Source organism: Furipterus horrens, unplaced genomic scaffold (assembly GCF_987537825.1).
Source record: "Furipterus horrens unplaced genomic scaffold, mFurHor1.1.pri manual_scaffold_6, whole genome shotgun sequence".
NCBI classification, from domain to species: Eukaryota; Metazoa; Chordata; class Mammalia; order Chiroptera; family Furipteridae; genus Furipterus; species Furipterus horrens.
The window spans coordinates 27,407,356-27,426,291 of NW_028327176.1; the positions used below are offsets into that span (position 1 = coordinate 27,407,356).

The window sequence follows — 18,936 nt, forward strand, 5'->3', positions numbered from 1 at the left end:
ATATTTATATTATATACAAACCTGATAAGCCATCTAGTCTGTCTTCATTTAAGTAATTTAAATGTTGAATAAAGCATTGTCTTCATTTATCAGATTAGTAATCCCATCAAAACAATGAGATGACTCATGCATGACTTATTCTTTGAGATTTATTAGCTCTCAGCAAATAGTGTGAAGTACTTGCAAGCAATACACTGAATGACCCAGTCTAAAACAGTTAACATTAACACAACTGTTCGGTCTCTGATAAAACATGCCTTTTCCTCACTCTTTCAAAAACCCTTTTGCAAGCACCTAGCATAACATTCCCATCCAGTATTTCCCTCAAATTACTGGCATGGTTCTACACTCACTTGCATGCGAGGCTGTCTGTTATCTGGGTCCCAGGATTTGCCTTCCTGCACAGGAGACACTTTTTCTATCACCTCACTTACATCTGCCTCCAGGGCCTTCCTCCCAGTCTACTGGCAGAGACAAGCCAAAGAAAGAATTAAAATCTGCCCTTTTTCTATCACCATATATACCACCCCCCTCCTTTCTCTAGAACTTCTCTTGACAAGCAAACCAACGGGCTTTTACCTGCTGTTCTGTAAGCAGGATTACCCCATTACGCAGATTGACAGCCAGAAGCACAGAGGGGCCCTCCTATTCATGCCACATCAATCTGGGAATCTTTCCCCCACATGTTTTGGCTTGTTTATAATTCTAAGACTTGCAACAGAAAGTCTTATCAATCTGGACTCCTCTCAGTTGCTGCTAAATCCTGTAGCAGGGTAGCTGCGAGATGGGCCCCCAGAGCAGTTCACTGGACAGCAGGCAGGGGAGAAGAATTCAGAGTACAGGAAGGCCTCAGGTCACAGGCTTATGAGGCCAGAGAGGACCTAAATAATATCCAATACCATAATTTGACAGAAAAGGAAAGAGGGTCAGAGAGGTGAAGTCAAAATAAAAGTAAATGTCAGAGCTTGTATCAGAATACAAGACTCTTCAAAGGCCAGGTAAAATACAAAGCCTAGCCAAGCCTCCTTTCTACACGACCTGACCCGTAACCAGTGGGATACAAAATGTGGCTCCAGTGTGTAGGCCTAGAGTCCCCTAAGTACTTTGAAGATACACAAATCTGCTAAGACACAAACTGTCTTAATTCACGATGTTTCGTTTTGAGGTTAATAATTCAGTCTGTGCTCAGAGCTGGACTAGGGAGAGAAAGGTACCAAAAACCAAAAACAAACCAACCAACCCATAGCTGCTTCTGTGTGGAAAGGGGTTAGAATGTATTTGGAGAGAAGACCCACTGAGCACACGAGTACCCACTGCAGTGTGCTGCACTGATGACCAGAGTGAATAAGAGGTTTACGTAACAAATGCTGCAGCCCTTCAGAGGGAGCGATCACTAGAGCTGAGGCGGAGAGCATGAAGGGCACGTCTTCCTTCCCAGCAGTGTTTCCACGGCTCTCTGCCACACTTCTCTCTCGCTAAAGCAATTCTTGCCTTCTACTTATCTACAAGGATTATGGGAGGCCAGAGCCAGTAGAAAGATACAACCTTGAAATTACAATCACAAATGAAAGTAGAAGCCAATTACTGTCTACTGCACAACCCCCAGCTGTACACTGTGGAAAACAAGTTCTTTCAACTTCATAACCTGGGTAATGAATAAAGTGATAATTCTTAAATTATGTAACTTTCCAGGAAAACAAAACAGGAGTCAATGTTATTTCCCCAATAGCATAGGCTTAAAAAGGCCTAACTTACCTCTTGGTTTTTGTATCTTAGTAACTTTTAAAGACTGGTATGATCACAATGTTCCATAAAATAGTTTTAAAAGATATAAAACACATTTTAAAAATTGTTGGATAGATTTTTCATTATCTCAACTAAAATCATTTCTATTGCCTAGATCCCTATGGATGATTTCCACTGCCACATGTTTAATTAAGATCATACTGTTACTTGTATCACAATATTTTTTAGAGGAAAGAGAAGCATATTTCACTGAAAATTTATCTGAGGTGAACAATGATGGGAATGATTTGGGGGGAAAAACATCCTGAAGTTATTTTCAGTGAAAATAAGCAGAAAAAGGGATGGTGGTGATGGGGGTAGGGGGAGATCCTCTTAAAAGCACCCATAGAGTGAATAAAAGGCAGTAGAGGGACTGATTTCCCCCACAGATACTAATCTGATGCTGAGGCTTAGTTATCAGCAATAGAAGGTGCTTTCTGTCTCAACTGATACCCTTACAAACACAGGTACCACATGGGTCCAGAGAGGGCAAAGAGCCTTGTCCAAGCATCACGGCAAGTGAGTAAGTGGCAGCGCTCGGGCAGAACCAGTCTCTTGAATCCAGGGCCTTTACTCTGTTCAAGAACTCATGCTGTTGCTTAGGTTTGGGGCATATTTGGCTTCCCACAGCTCTTCAGTTCAAACTTGAAACTTGTTTCTGAAAGGGAATTGAAAGGTGAATATCCAGAGAGATATTTTGGTCTCTAAAAAGCCCAGAGCAGTGGACATGGGTAAGCCATATTCAGAGAGCTAGTCAGGGTCCCTTTTAAAGAATGAGTAACTTAGTGCTTTGTAGTATTTGAACTCAAGGGTGAACTGCCTTAAATCGAAGGCATCATGTTCACATGGTAAAGGGCGGTGTGTCTGGATCCAGCATAGCATCAGGGACATAAAATATACTGGATGAAAAACAAAAACTTAGAAACAAAACACTGGGATTAGCATTACCATTTCGGTTCCAAGATGATGCAACAATCATAACTGCATACACACACAACGTTGGAAATTCCAAATCAGAAACTTCTAAGGTTTAAGTCAACAAAGAAAATCAACGGAGGTTCAAGTTTATATTCCCAAATGTGGGGTAAGGAACAAAAATACTAATAATACTTACAAATATTATTAGAGAGGAAGGAAATGGCAAGTAAGTATACATAAATCAAAAGGAAATAAAAAGCTGTCATTGGGGCCTTTAATCTTCTCATTGTGCAATTCACTTTAGCACAGCAACCTTTGTGCTACTCCCACTAGCTGAAAAATTTCTTTAGCTGAACTCTGAGTATCCAAGAACCCGATTAGAGCTCTTCCAAGTACATAAATTAACATCAGCAATGCTACAAAAATAAAACACCACCCATCCTCTTGTGCATACATCCATCTTTGCAACTATTATCCCAAGTCAGAACAGCCCGATCTAGAATCACAAATACTGCCTTGGATGATAGGTTTTATGATCAATTTTTCACTTTCTTCATGAATAATTTTCTCAAGAGCAATTTAAATCAAATGTATACAGCTTTATCAAATTCACTACTCTATAAAAAATCTGTTTATAGTTCACCTCTCCAGTGTGACTGTGAACATTTTAAGGTAGCACAGGGTTGTCCCTGTAGGAAGTTGATGAAACCGAAAACTGGGTTTTCTAACTCTTAAGTTTAGGATATTTCCACTGAACCACAGAAGATAGGCAAGAAGAAAAGCTGCCTTCCTCCGTACCTGGCCACAGACCAATCCCATCACCCTAGGCGATGACCCCACAGACGTGAGCCTGAGAGAATGGTAGCATCCAATCAAGCTACCCTCACTATTGAAAAATCAAAATAAGGAGTCGATCCCTCTGCTAGTGGGGACATGGCTTCTATATCCTGAAAATAGCCTGTACTCAGATCCACTAACTTTGCGCCAAGCAAAGGGCCTACTCAATGTGGCTAAAGCTCTTGCGTACGTAAAAGGGAACTGGTTATTTTGGTGGATTCATATTCCATCTCTGTAACTGACTTGCTCTCTGAACCTCAGTTTCCTCAACAGGAAAGTGGGGGTGATAACAGCTCTTCTCAGAGTCACTGTATGCAAATGTCCAGTTCAGTGCCTGGCAAATAGTCAAGGCTCAACAAAAGTTGGTCTATTTCCTACTGACCCCTCTGATCTGAATACTTTTCTGCTTGTTCTCTGCAGTTTGGGTCAAAATCTATAAACCCCCAAATAGCCTAACCAAGTACCAAATATGACCCTTCTACCATCTATTAAAATCATCTTTGTATGTATGGGTTGGGGGAGGGCAGTTCTGATAATGTTTAAGTTAATTATTCCAGATTTAATCTTGCTACTCAAAGTGTGACCTACAGACCAGAGGCATCAACATTACCCGGAAGTTTAAAACAGAGACTCTCAGGCCCCACTCCAAACTTACTGAAACAGAATCTACAGATCCCCAAGTCGTACGTTTACACCTGTGAGTCTGAAAACACCACCTATAATACCCATAACATTCAATAAATCCGAGCCTCCTCACTCTCTAAGGAGTCAACTGTGGCATCTCCTGTGGGTGGTGGTACTCTATGAATCTTTATTCAGGTAGAATCCAATGACTGACCAAGGCATTTTTACCAGAAGGATGGGATGATTGTATACTTCTTACTTTGTGCCTTTTGTGTTTTAAAAAAACAAAGCACTCTGGCTTTAAGGCGATATTTAAATCTTTTGTATTAATGCAACCTTTGTTATATGTAATAAGTGGTCTAATTATAATCAGTAATATGAACATTTGGGTTATACTGTAAACTATAAAGTTAGGAAGGATACTTTCAAGGTAGTAATTTCTGGTTTCTAGGAAGCAACACAAAGCAGGCTGATTAGTAATAAGTTTCCACAAATTGAATGTTCTCAGCACAGGATGACGAAGTTCTAAAGCCTACACTGTGACTCTGTGCCTGTGCCTTTCCCTCTTCCCATCAGCTTTCTGAAGCATGTTTTAGTTCTTTCCAGTTATATGTGAAAGTACAAATTTTAAATGCTTCTGAAAGTAAAATTACCACCCAAATTCCTGAAATGAATCACCAAATGCTGGATAGGGAGACTGGTACTTTGTGTCACAGGAAACAAAAACCAATCTGAGTGAGTCATCTCCAGCGATCACAGATAATGCAGCCAGAGCCAGGGCTTGGCGAAAACAAACGGCTGCAGCAACCGCATGCCAGAGTCTGGTGTTTCAGGGTTTCTCACATTAAAACGCATCAGTCAGCTCTATGAAACCAGGAAGTGGAACCCAGGACACCACGTAAATAACAAACACACTCTCCTGAGTTTGGTATATTTCATCCTTGATACTAAGTCCATTTCAGTGTTCGGAAGCTAACAAAAATGAAGGTGCTGCTACGTCAAGAGGTAAGCAGAAAGGTATAAGCTAACTATTAGGACAGGTTCTGAAATATTTCATAAGAAAATTTCAATACTTTTTGAAGGCCTAGTTACTGAGGCTTTGATCCAAAATGAAAAAGGTGATCAGGAGTTAGCAGGTGCCTCAAAAAATGTAACAGAGGAAGTGGTAACAGGCTCTTGAAGCAGAAAAGCCTGTTGACATTTGACTCCATGCATAATCTGCGTGCTCGGCTCTTTCTCAGGGATGCCAGGCTTGAAATGGAAGGTGAGTGGGTAGTGAACTCATGCTACACGGCACTGCCATCTAGATGCTACTCCTTACACCCAATAGCAAACTACCCCATAGTGAAGAGCCAGAGGTCCTCTTGAAGCCCTGGACAGGGGATATAGGCCAGGACCAAGCCTGCCCCATGATGGCCAGGCTCAACACAGGGGTAATGCTTTTCAAAAGGGGGTGCCTCCTATCGACACAATACATCCACTGGCAGGCAGGACTCCAATGAAACATTACTTAAACAGTAGATGGGAACTCTTACAACCACCACATAAGTACTTTTCTCTGAAACACTGGAGACCAGTTGGGGGCAATGACAATACCTCGTTCCCTTTCTTCACTAGACCCCTCCCAAAGTTAAAAATAATCTATAATTTCTGAAACAAGAACAAGATAAAATGCCCACATAAGGCCTCCAACAGCCACCCCCATTGTTTCCATGAAGCATACACTACCTCATTATGAAGGGAATGAAAGGCGCCATGCTGAGAGCAGAATAGGTGCCGTCCATCGGGGACGGGTAGAGTCTCCCCAACACCAAAAGTAAGAGAAACATGCTTGGATGACGGTTTAGTTCTCCTATATCGCTGCAAGAAAAAAATCAGTGCACATAAAAGATTTAAAATTTAAGAGGTAAGGCATTATCTTCAACTACTTTTCTCATTAACTATGTATATAAAGTGAGACTTTTTCTGATTAAGGGATAGTTTTCCATTTTTCACTTTTTCCTTCATTCACTTCATATATCCCTGATGTGTGAATGAGAAAGAACTACTGCCAAAGCCCCACATGGACTGGGCCTTTGCACACAACTCTTCTCAGAACTTATCACATAATAACTTGAGTCTGCTGTTTTTGAGCTGTTCACACAAGACAGGTGCCTGTTTCGGAGAATGAAATGTGAAACTTTCAACATCCAAATGTACTTAAGAAAGCATGAACAGTCACTTACTAGAGCCAGAAAAGCCTGTCTGCACAAGTTACTGATGAAGAAATGCATCATAAACAGAAGTAAAGTTCATTGATGTTATTTTAGTTTTCCATTATAGACAACTAGTATAAATTCATACCAAGTTCTAGAAGAATAAAAAAGTGCATATGCTAAGATGCCCACACTAGAAACTCTGCCACCAGCTATAGAATGTGATTGGAAGGACGATGGGAAACTTCTCTATCTGCTCTGATTAGACTGTGGCTTCGTTTCCAGGGTTACTGGCCGGCTTTGCTCAGGTAGACCAGATTAGTCACCCAACTGCCACGGTTTCACAATAGTCAGCTGTAACAGGCCAGTAATTAAAAACAAAAAACAAAAAATGCACAGGTGTGCCTTAAAGTAAATTCAATATGTAAACACACACATTTTAAAATATAATAGGAAGAAAATTATTCGTTTTTTTCCTTTTTGTTAAATTCTTTTTGGTGACACCGATTAAGAAAATTATACAGGTTTCAGGTACACAGTTCTCTAACACATCATGTATACACTGTGCGGTGTGTTCACCACTCCAAATCAAGTCTCTGTCCATTACCATCTATCCTTCCTATACCCTTAAAAAAGGGAAAAAAAAAAGAGAGAGAAACTCATGGACACAAATAACAGTATGATGATTCTTAACAGAAAAAATCACCATGTGCTTCTGAGAAGCTAGTTCCTATATAACACTGAAAAGAGGATTAAATTTGATAAAATTTAATATAAAACAGGGTTTAAAAATATAATATAAAAACAGGATTTCATACAACTTTTCAGGCATAAATTTACTCAAGAAACTCAGGCAACATGATGTAATAAAGAAACACTTAAAAAAAAAAATCCCATCTACATTACAAGAAAGGAGTTAAAAACTATTGGGAAAAATATCAATTAATAAACTAATTCAGATCCTTGATTCCATTTTACCCTACCATATTCTCTTCTTACCTGTCCACAGTATTGGCTACAGCTTCTAACTGTTTGAGAAGAAAAGGATAGAGTTCCGGGAAACGAGAGAAAAATTCACTCCCTGTCATCCTGTGAAGAGGAAAACAAAAAAAGAGAGAGAAATTACTATCATTTAGTTCTTCTAATTTGATAATAAAGCCTCTTTATTTTTATTTGGATATTTACTTATTTTTTTATATGTTTTTATTGAATTTATTGGAGTTGCACTGGTTAACTAAATAGGTTCCAGGGGTATAATTCTATAACACATCATCTGTATATTGTATTGTGTGTTCACCACCCACAGCCTAGCCTCCTTCCATCACTATTTGTCCCCTCTTTACCCTCTTACATCTGTCCCCAAACCCCTTCCCTCTGGTAACCACCATACTATATTTAGATATTTAATGAACTAATGTTAAGAACAAAACCTACATATGAAGAATTTAATAGCAGAAATAATGCATTTAATTTTGATCTGCAAAGCGCTCTGAATATGTGGAATTTTACCTCAAAATTTAAGATTATGTATATTTACAAATATTTGATATCAAATTCTGTCCAGAAAAAATATATAATTTGTGAAAATGCCAAGTTTCCAACAATTAATTTGGACTATGAATGTAGTCAGCACCTAGTTGACCGTGACTGACTCAGCTTTGTTAATAAGGGAGGATCTAGAACAAGGTTTCTCAAAGTTGGCACCAATGACCAGAAGATTCTTTGTTGTAGGAACCTGTCCTTGGGCATTATAGAGTGTTTTGCAGCCTCCATGACTTCTACCCACTAGATGCCAGTAGTACAATATATCCCCACAGTCAAGACAATCAAAAATGTCTCTGGACATTGCCAGATGGACTCTGAGGGGAAAAACGTCCCTAGTTGAGACCCACTGGTCTAGAATGTGGTTATCAGAAGTATGAGCTCGGTGTGTGAGGTTCTGGGGATCCTGCTAGCACCTGTGAGGATTACCTTTTTCATCTTTATGAATACTAATCTTAAACTCTGACAAGACCCTGAAAAGTGCCTCAGACCAAAAAAGCTCAAACAAAATAGAGCCTTTAGTTAAATACTCTGTCTCCGTAACTATTAAAGAACTACTCTGAAGGAGTGGCATAAATATTCCTTACCTTGTTCCCTCTTCTCAATTCTAAATATATGCTGTTATTAATGGAGACCCAAAATATCGTTTGTTTGTTTTTTAATTGCAGTATATTTTACACACAGTGAAATACTCAGATCTTAAGTGTACTATTCAATCGGTTTTTACAAATGCATGCATTCATGTAACTCATATCTCTACAAAGACTCAGAAAATTTCCATCATCTCAGAAAGTTCCCTTGGGCCCCTACCCAGTAAACTCCCAATCCTCAAAGCAATCATAATTTGATTTCTACCACTACAATCTGGTTTTGTCTTTTCTAGAATTTCATATAAATGTAATAATATATTTTTGTGTGTGTCTGTTTTTTTTTCACTTGACATAAAGTTTATGAGATGCATCCATGTTACTTGATGTATCAATAGCTTGATTCTGTGTTTGCTGAGTAGTATTCCATTGTATGAATATACAAGTTTGTTTACCTAGTCTCCTCTTGATGGACATGGATTGTTTCCTCTTCTTGGCTATGATGAATGAAGCTGCTATGAACATTTCTCTATACTTTTATTTTTGTGGACATATGTTTTCATTCATCTTAGATAAATACATGAGAATAAAACTGCAGTATGTTTAATATTTTAGGAAACTGTTACACTTTTCCAGAATAATTACTATAACATTTCATGCTCCCCAAAACAAAAAGAGTTCTAGTGGCTCCACATTTTCTCCAACATTTTGCTATTGTCTTTTTTTTTTTCCATTTTAGCCATCCTACTGAGTACGCAGTGGTATCTCCCATGATTTTGATTTTCATTTCCATGATGATTAATGATGTTAAACATATTTCATGTGCTTTGGTTACTAGTATGAACTTTTGCAAAGTATCTACTCAAGATTTTGCCCACTTTTAAATTAAATTGCTTGTTTCTTTCACCATATATGCATTGCATGTATTTTATCCTAGTCTGTGGCTTGCCAATTTATTTTCTTAATGTATTCTGATGAACAGAAGTTTTCCATTTTTGATGAAGTCCAATAATTGTATCAATTTATTTCTTTTATGATTCATGCTTTCTATGGCCAAATAAGTCTTTGCCTATCTGAACATCACAAAGATATTCTGTAGTCATATACAAGTTTAATAGTTTTAAGTTTTAGCTCTTATGTTGAGTTCTATGATCCGTCTGAAATATGGTGTGAGGTCAAGGTCAAGGTTCTTTTTCTCTACATTGGTGTACCTATTTTTAATAAGGAGATGCCATAAGAAAAGACATCAGCCTTAAATAGGACAGATGATATTATAAAGATGAAATTCTCCCCAAATTCAATTCAATTCCAATAAAAATAGCAATAATGTATATGTGTGTGTAACCGAACAGTCAGATTCTAAAATACATATAGACAAAAGGCCAAAGTAGGAAAGATGATATTGAAAAACAACAGAATTGTAGGACTAATACAATCAGGTAGCTAGAAATGTAAAACTTTAGTAATTAGGACACTGTGGTGACAAACAGGCCAAAGAAATAAAATAGAGAGCACAGCAACACACATATACACACACACACACACGAAAACTTGACTTACAGAAGAGCTGGTATGCAGATGATAGTACTATGAAAATCATATGTGCTATGATAACTAATTATCCACACAGACAAAATTAAAATCTGATCCCAACCTCCCACTATATACCAAATTAAATTCCAGTGAATTCAAGACTTAGAAGTGAAAATTAAAACTGCTAAACTCTTCAAAAGACAATAAAGGATAAACTAGAGTAGAAACCTGGTAACCCAATGGACATTCACTAAATGTGTACCTTTTAACCTCAACTGGAGAACAAATACCTATAGGTAAGGGGCTGTAGCTATACTTCCTTGCATCTCTCCTGCTACACAGCACAATACTATGTAAATGACAAATGACTGGTATAAAGAAATAAATAATATTAGCCAGAAAAGAAAAAAGTTCTAATATAGTTAACCTCAAACCCATGCTTTATGCCTTTTTCCTTCTCGCAGTGATTGGTACCCCACCCAATGGACACCTAACTGCCCACCCAACTTCCCAAGCCTGAAACTTTTCGTGCATACAGACAACAGTAAATCTTGCTGTTTGTACCTCCAGAGTATTGTTGAATTGGCTTTTCTCCATCCTCACTGCTGCCACCCCCATGTCTAACTGCTATGATTTCTTGCCTAGATGCTGCATCTGCCCCTCACCCAATCTCTTTGCTCACATCTTCCCCCTTCTTAACACTCTGTTGTGAAATATAAATCTAATCATGTGATACTGTGAGAGTAATGGCTCCCTATTGATTTTTTAATAAAGTCTAAACTCCTTAGCCTGATTTACAAAGTTCTGCTTAATTTGACTCACTTGTCCAGCCATTTTTTGCCTCTCTACCTTTACAACCTAACCATATAGAATTGGGGAGAGGGGGTTCCCTATCAATACTTTTCTAGTCCCCAGAGCTTGGCAAATGTTGTTTGTACCTTCTCTAGGACAAGCCTCCTCTTTTTCTTATCCCAGAGTAACTCTAAATATTCCTTCAATTTTGGCCTTTGGCCGACTTCTTTCAGGGACACCTTCCCTGATGTCTCAGACATGGGTTGGGTGCCTGTCACTGGTGTTACATTATAACATATAATCATCCCATCATAGCATTTGAAGCATGTCATACACAGAATTTCCTATTTACTTTCTTATTTCTCCCACCAGATTATACATTGTGCATGGGCCAAGACTATATCTATCTTATTTTTCTACATTATCTCAGGTACTGAGTATGATGCTCAGTTCACAGCTGGTGCCTAATAAATAGTTGCTGAGTGAATGAAGCAAAACAAAAGGACAGAGTCCTTGACACAATCAAGGAGAAAAGGAACTATGACTTAAAAATGGTCCTCACCTGAGGGCAAGCTCATTGCTTTTGGAGAGAGAGGGAAAGGGAGAGAGAGAAACATCGATGAGGGAAAGAAACATTAATGGGGGAGGAAAACATCGATTGGCTGCCTCATATGCGCCTCGATTGGGGACCAAATCCACAACCCAGGCGTGTGCCCTGACTGGGAATCTAACCCATGACCTTTCAGTTTACAGGACGATACTCCAACAAACTGAGCCATATCGGCCAGGGCACAAATTTGTAATTTCTTAAAGTATCTCATTAGCTATACCTAAGGACATTCAGAGTCACATTTGAATTAATAAATTGAATATCCTGCCAGGGTTTGAAATTTTTTTAAACACAAACATAAAGCTTGTTTCACAGGCTTGCCAACAGTTCAATTCTAGCTCACCCAAATAAGCAAACAGGCTGATATGTTACCTCCACAGATACAGCAAGCCCTAGGGGTAAACAAATTCCCCAGTGACAGGCATTTCAAACCTGTTTATCTATGCGGCTAAAAACTAGCCCAGCAACTTTATGAAAAGAAGAGAAGTGGTAGCCAAAAAAAACCCTGAATCTCTTGTAATTTCAAGCTCCTAGGAAGACAAAAGGAGACCACCACAAATTGTGAATGGGATAAAACACACAGACACAGGAGGAAACAAACAAGCCAGGATAGAGGGTGAGAATAAAGCAGCTTTAACTTGGGACTGTCAGATAAACAAAAGCTGAGTTATTCCCTATCCCATCAGGTAAGTTATGTAGGCACAACTGATGAGAGGCCCTTGGGGAAACACAGAAGCTCCTTGAAAAAATCTACTTGTCTGGCACCAAGAAGAAGGTACCAGGAGCACAGAGTGGCTGTGAGCTCCTCCAAAGCACTCTCTTGCCGGATGTGCCCAGTGTGGGACTCCCTGAACCCAGCCAGGGTGCAGAACAAAGTAGGCAGGCAAGAGAAGTTTACTGAATGAACAAAAATGCCTGCCTGGCACCATTTTGTTTTATTTTAAAAGGTTTTTTTAAATTAAAAAAATTTTAAATTAGCACTACTTATTTGTTGAGGAAAAATTCAATAATAAAGAACATTGCAAAGAAAAACCTAAAAATCACCATAAACTTACCACCCCAACATAGCTGCCAGTGTGTTTTGATATGTGTCCATCTACACCTTTCTCATTATATATTATTCTATAATTTGCTTTTTATACTTCCCATATATCAAGAACACTGTGCCATATCAATCCAAACCCATTTTAATGTAGCCAGTGCGGCACATTCTCTCTGTACTTCTCCTCTGTCAGAGCATCTGTCTGGGGCACTAACCCAGAATGACTTGTCTCCATCTTGGCTAAGCCACACGTGGAGGGCAGTCGCTTCTCCACGTTCAGAGCTTCCCTTTGTCTGCACATTCCACATCTAATCTTGGTAACGCCAAGAGTCTAGTGTTTGAGTGCTTTTGAGCTTTCATCATTTTGGTAGTCTTTGAATCCAGCCTGCCAACTAACACATTTGAATCTAACTTAGCCTAGAAAAACCTTCCCTTGAATCAAGCTTCTATGTCTCATAGAGACCCTGTCCTAAGATCTGCCACACATATAAAAAATTGCAATGCCAGCAGCACATGCTTCTGAGATCAGCATCACGATGAAAACTATCATGCAACGAGAAGCGTTTAGTGAAACGTGTTAAAAATAAAAGTAAGGTTATCTCCATCCCTCAATTCCTACATACATATCCCCTATCATTCTTAATCATCTCAGAAATGGGCATCAACAGACTAACGCGCAAAGATATAAAAAGAGAAAGCTAGCAAAGGCAAGCAAAAACCTACAGGAGTAAGGAGCTGCACAGTAGACAGCGAGGAGCTACATAGCTTGTGCCTGGTTTAAAAAACTAAACAAAACAGAATTTATTCACAGGCCATGAAGCAAACACCATAAACCTGATCATTAGATGAAAACAAAAGCTGAAGGCAAAAGCCTAGAGGTTTTCAGACTGTATTTCAAATGGGACCTCAATACACTATGAAAACCTAGCTAGTCCCCTACTCCCTGGATTCTGGCCTATACAGCGATCTCAGAGGAGAGAAATCAGCTAAGGGCCTCTGTCTCCTTGCCACAGTGATTACTGATAAAAACAGCAAGCTCATCTTCAGAAAAAAAAACAGTACCCCCAAGCGGGAACAAACCTACAAAGAAGACAAAGCACACACTCAAAGGGTGATCAAATGCAACTAATGAAATAGAAACAACGAAAAGCAAAGAAATCTGGGTTTGGGATTCCACCAGGAGGCCCATCTCTGACTGTGTTCCTAGAATCCTCTCCCCCATCTCTGCCTGGGGCTGACATCAGCCTTTCTCCCTAGGTAATAGCAGTTATAAAAGAATGAGTGATTGGACAGGAGGTGCCAGTGGTCCAGGGTCAGAATCTTACACCCAGCAAGCACCTGTGATCATTGTAATGGTTCCACCAGGAAGTCCTGTAATTAAATTACAGGCAAACCATGGAGGAGGTTAAAAGAAAGACATCTTCAAGGCCTCTGTTCTAAGTGCACTGACTCTGACCAGATCTCCTGTGGTCTCAGTTCTCTTCCTATCCTCTGTAGATAGCCATGAAGTTCTTGAACTTGTTGAATGCTTTTCTAATCCTTCCCTTCAGGAACTGCTTTCCAGGTGGAGAATCTCCCAAATCACAAAATTAGCCAATACTATACTACACCCAGGAAGAAGGTAAAAGGTTTTGGTTCTGGAAGTGCACTGCCATCCTGCTTGTGAAATCACTGGCCCACGAGTAGGCCTCGAAATACATTTCCACTCATCACACAGCCAGATGGTTAGTAAACACATCTCTGAATTTCTCATGTGTGCAAGGTCCCATTCAGGCAGCTATATGGATATTTTTCCACCAGAATTTTGTTTCTTAGAAAATCCCATCATCTATATAATCTCAGAATCAGTCTATCTCTAAGCGTTAATTCAATAAACATTTTCTAAGCAGTTTGTGGCAGACTGTTTCCGAGACGGCTGCCATAATTCCTACTACCCTTTCTATGCATCCACATCTCCCTTCCTTCAAGAGGGAGGCTCCATTTCCTTTCCCCTTGACTCTAATCTAGCCTTGTGACTTCTTTGATCAAAAAAAGGCCATAGAAGTAACACTGTGCTTCAAGAGGCATGGCAGCCTCTGTATTCACTATCTTAAAGATGTGACTACTCTTCCAGAGAAACCCCACTAGCTCCAGTCATTTATGCCCTGCCCCGAGTAGACATTCCAGAGGTGTGAGTGTGAGACCATTTGGTCATTCTAACCCCAGCTGAGGTCTCAGATAAATGTAGCTACCTGAGTGATCCCAGATGATACCATATGCCGAACAACCACTGAGCTGAACCCAGCCAACCCACAGAATTGTGAGAAATAATAAACTGTTATTATTTAAAGCCACTACATTTTTGGGATGTTTGTTATGCAGCAAGAGGTAACTGAAATATTCAAGGCACTGAGTTAGACTATGGAAAAGGTAATACTAACTAAAAGGGGTGCTGATAGCAGGGAACAAACAGTTTAACTACTGTCTTTATTCTCTCCCAGGTCTGGGGGCCAGAAATCTGAAATCAGTATCAGTGGTCCAGAATCCAAGTGTCAGCAGGGCACCTCCAGAGGCTCTTGGGGAGAATATGATCCTCACTTATTCTAGCTTCTGTTCGCTGCTGGCATTCCTTGGCTTGTCACTGCATTTCCCCAGTCTCTGGACTCTGTGGCCACACAGCTTACTCCTCTTTTGTCTCTCAGACCTCCCACTACGCCACTCTTATTGATGAGTGCATTAAGGCCCACCCAAAAAATCCAAGATAACCACCTCATCACAAGATCCTTAATTTAATCTTATCTACAAAGATCCCTTTTCCTTACAAGGTAACTTTTACAGGTTCCAGGGATTTGGGCCTGATGTTTTTGGGGGAAAGGGGTCATTATTCTGCCCATCACAACTGCTAAGGTACTAGGGGTCAGGAATGAACATAACTGGTTTATTTCAAGGCAGTTGGTTTCTAAACCTTTAAAGCAACAAACCACTTTCCCCTCAATATATAAAATATAAAAACAAAATAAAATCAGAACTGTTCTGGTTGAAACAGGGTTGAGGTGAGTAGTTATCAGTGTGACCTCCCTCTTGTTTTTAGCAAGCACAGGCCCTGCTACACCTCGTGAGCTCCAGAGGCAACAATGAAGTGTGAAGGCTTTGGAAGACAAAGGGAAACGCAGACAGTGGCCACACTCCCCATGTCCTTCCTTCCTGCTATTCCCATCTTTTTACCCTGCAGCATACGCCATCCATCCCTGCCTACTGTTCCCTACAATGGTGATTTTTATCTTCTTCATAACATTAACAGTTACTACTGTTTTATTAAAACATGCTTCAAATCTGTGTCCTTTTACTAGGAAGTTAACTCCTTGAGAATAAAAACTTGTTCCTGCTCCAACCCCAGCACCTAGCGTGGTGCTGGCACATGGGAGACGCTCAGTCGGTCTCTGCTGCCTTCTTAATGTTCTCCTAGAACTCCCTCCACAAAGCTCCTGCCCCGAGTAAGAACTGGCTGTCTTCTCTTCAACCACAGGGATCCTATCCTCATTAAAGATATGTATAGTGTTAAAGAAACTCTTATTTGATAATTCTAAAGAGTATCATACAATCATTAAAATCCTAGTCAACCACATGCTTTAAACATGCAAACAGCTCAAACACTGCTAAACCTGCCTCATCCAAAATGCTAGAAATCACCTAGAAATTTCTCTACTACTCATTAACAATATATAGACTAATTTCGCATAAGGTGCAATATTTCAAAATAAGCTTTTTAGTTTCTATCCCTGTAGTACTTTTGTTCAATTAATTCTTTCAAGGTCCTACTCTAACCCATACAGACATTTTCATTAAGGCTAATATTAATTTGCCAATTCATATTATTAAAGCGAGGGGAAGATACCAACACAGTCCCAAACTTCAAGGAATATATGATACTAGGACTCTCAGCAAAGGTCTAGTAATCATTCAGTTTTACAGATGAGGAAACCGATGTCCAGAGGAGCTGAGTCTCCCAAGATTAAAATACAGGTTGGGGAAAGTGTAGGACTAGAACCCAGCTCTCCTGATTCCCAGTGTAGCCACTCAAGTTCTCAGGGTTTCTATTATGCTGGTAATCTAACCATTCCTGTGCTAGACAGCCACTTGACAAACAGAAGACACTGTGGCCTAGGCTGGCTAGTTTTCAAAGAAGTTTGCATCCTCATGATTGGGTCAGCTAGCAATCTCTCCACTGCTGTCAATCAGCAGCCTGGTCAAATCAGATTAAGGTTCTCAAGCAGAGATTCCACTTCCATACACTGAGCCATGCCCATCCACTAACTTTAAAGGAAATAGATGAGCAAGGAAACTGTCCGATAAACTAATCTTTAAAAGTCTACCCATCTACTCTTAAAATTTATTTTTGGAGATCAGTGGACCACACAGATACTCCATTTGGTCTGGTTAGTGTCAAGTCTCGCCTGTATTCAAATTCAGAGACTCTTGCTAACACACTGTGATCCCTTAACCACCCTCAACTCAAGCCTCAAAAACAAAAACGAAAACCTTTCACTGCCATGTAAATCAAGAGAAAAGACATTGTGTTTGTGTACTTGTTCTTATTCAAACTCAATGTTTCCTTTTCCCCAGTGAACCCATGTATTTTCTAATTTTGTGAAAACTCAGGCCAAGGCTTATTTACAAGGACAAACAAACAAAAAAAACAAGCAGTCACCAGGCAATCGTTACACTCTGCTTATGTATGATGTGATGTCCAATGTACGTTTTCCCAGATTTACAGCTAGAAGAATAGAAGTAAGACTCAGAACACAAAGTGTGATTTTCTTCTGCTGCAGAAGTATGGAAAAGAGTCTATTTAGTGGTTGTCCATCTCAGACTCAAAGATTTAGTTCTCTCTTCGAACAACTGCCTGGAAGTGCTCAAAAAAAAAAAAAAAAAAAAAAAAAGAGGATAATTTTCAGCAGATTGGCTGGATCTCCAGACAGAGGAAAAGCCAGCATTTGGCAGAGTTGTGAAAGGAACATTTTGGACATCTTAGCCATTTGTTTTTTTGGGAGCCAGAAAACTAATCTGGAATAAGTATAACTCATTATTGTTATTATTATTAAAAACCCTAACCTCTGGCTCCTGGGGCTGGCAGCAGGAAGCATGGTGGTTTTTGTAGCAATGCAAATTAAATTTATTAAATTAGACATTCCAAGATCAGGGTCCTGTGTTTGGTGTTCTCACAAATGCTGATTTTTTTCAAGTACTCTGAGGTTAGTAGGCTGCCACCTCTTTGCAGACCCTGGAAAGCCATCTGCTTGGCCCCGAGAGCAGCCTGTGCATGGAGATCATGCAGAGGCTGACGTTTGACCCAGCTGAGAGTCGTTCCCCTCCACGCGTGTTTCCCCTGACAGCCAGGCCCCAAGCCCTTCAAAGGCCAAGGCTGTGTTTGCTCCGTCAACTGTATCTCCTGCACACCAAATAGAGGAAACAGACGTAGCATGCACTTTCTACATTTTTAAAAATAAAGGAATAAACCATATGTCTCTTCTTCCCCGCTTTTTAGTTTTATTCTATTAATTACAATTAATATATGCTCATTTAAAAAAATCAGACAATATGCCAATGAGTAAGTAGTAAAAGAAATTTCACTTTGCTCTATTCTAGAGCTTTCCTATACACATTTTAAAAAAGTTAAACTCATACATATAATGTATACAGCTGTTCTGGAGGAGAGGCAAACATGGCTATGTTAAATATTGTTCAGCAGCTTGCTGTTAAGAAATATATAGGTGTTTCGTACTTAATTTTAAAAAATGTTTTGAATAGAAGTACATTCTTATTATTTTATCTCCACATTTGATCAATAAAGTCTAGCTTACTAAAGAATAATAGGACGTTAATGATATTCCATCAGAATTTTGAAGGAAATGCTCTATTAACTTCTACTAACCCTGTTGCCATTTTGATCCTTAATTCTCTAATTGTGAACTGTTTTGGAGTTTTCTATTCTCTCTACAAAATTTTAGAAATTTCATGATGATTAAATATTTTTACTCATTGTCCTGAAATTCATATCCTTTTCATTCTAGGTAGTTGTCCTGTGTTATTTCTTTGACAATTTTCTGCCCTCACTTTTCTCTGCTCTCCTTTTGGAACTCCTATAAATTGGATGTTGAACTGATGAAATAATTTTCTTTTTTCCTCTCCCATGTTTTATCTTTCTTGTTCTCTTTAGTTTTACCTCTGAAAGAGTTCTTTTACTCTGTCTTCCATCCTATATGTTGAAATGTTCATTGGGAGATCATATTTTTAATATCTTAAAAGCTCTTATTCTCTGCTTGCTCTTTTATAAATACCATCCTGTTCTTATTTCATGTAATCAGTTTCATTTCATTTCTCTTTTTCTTTTCAGTTTTCTTCTGGTCCTTATTGATATCTGCTTCTATTTAATTTCTTTTTTAAAAATCTCTATTTTTCTTCTAATTCTGATTTTACATTTTAGGCAGCAGC

The 18,936-nt window shown here is 39.2% G+C and overlaps 1 protein-coding gene across 1 annotated transcript in view; it reads right to left on the minus strand.

Annotated features, from left to right (window-relative positions):
* The window catches only part of THADA (THADA armadillo repeat containing), a 285,790-nt gene that overhangs the window by 158,756 nt on the left and 108,098 nt on the right, over positions 1–18,936 (minus strand). Inside the window, exons 26-27 of the mRNA XM_090281217.1 lie at positions 7,359–7,448; positions 5,893–6,024 (exon numbers count right to left, since the gene is read on the minus strand). Of these exons, the coding sequence (XP_090137343.1) occupies positions 5,893–6,024; positions 7,359–7,448 (222 nt within the window). The remainder of the gene's footprint in view (positions 1–5,892; positions 6,025–7,358; positions 7,449–18,936) is intronic.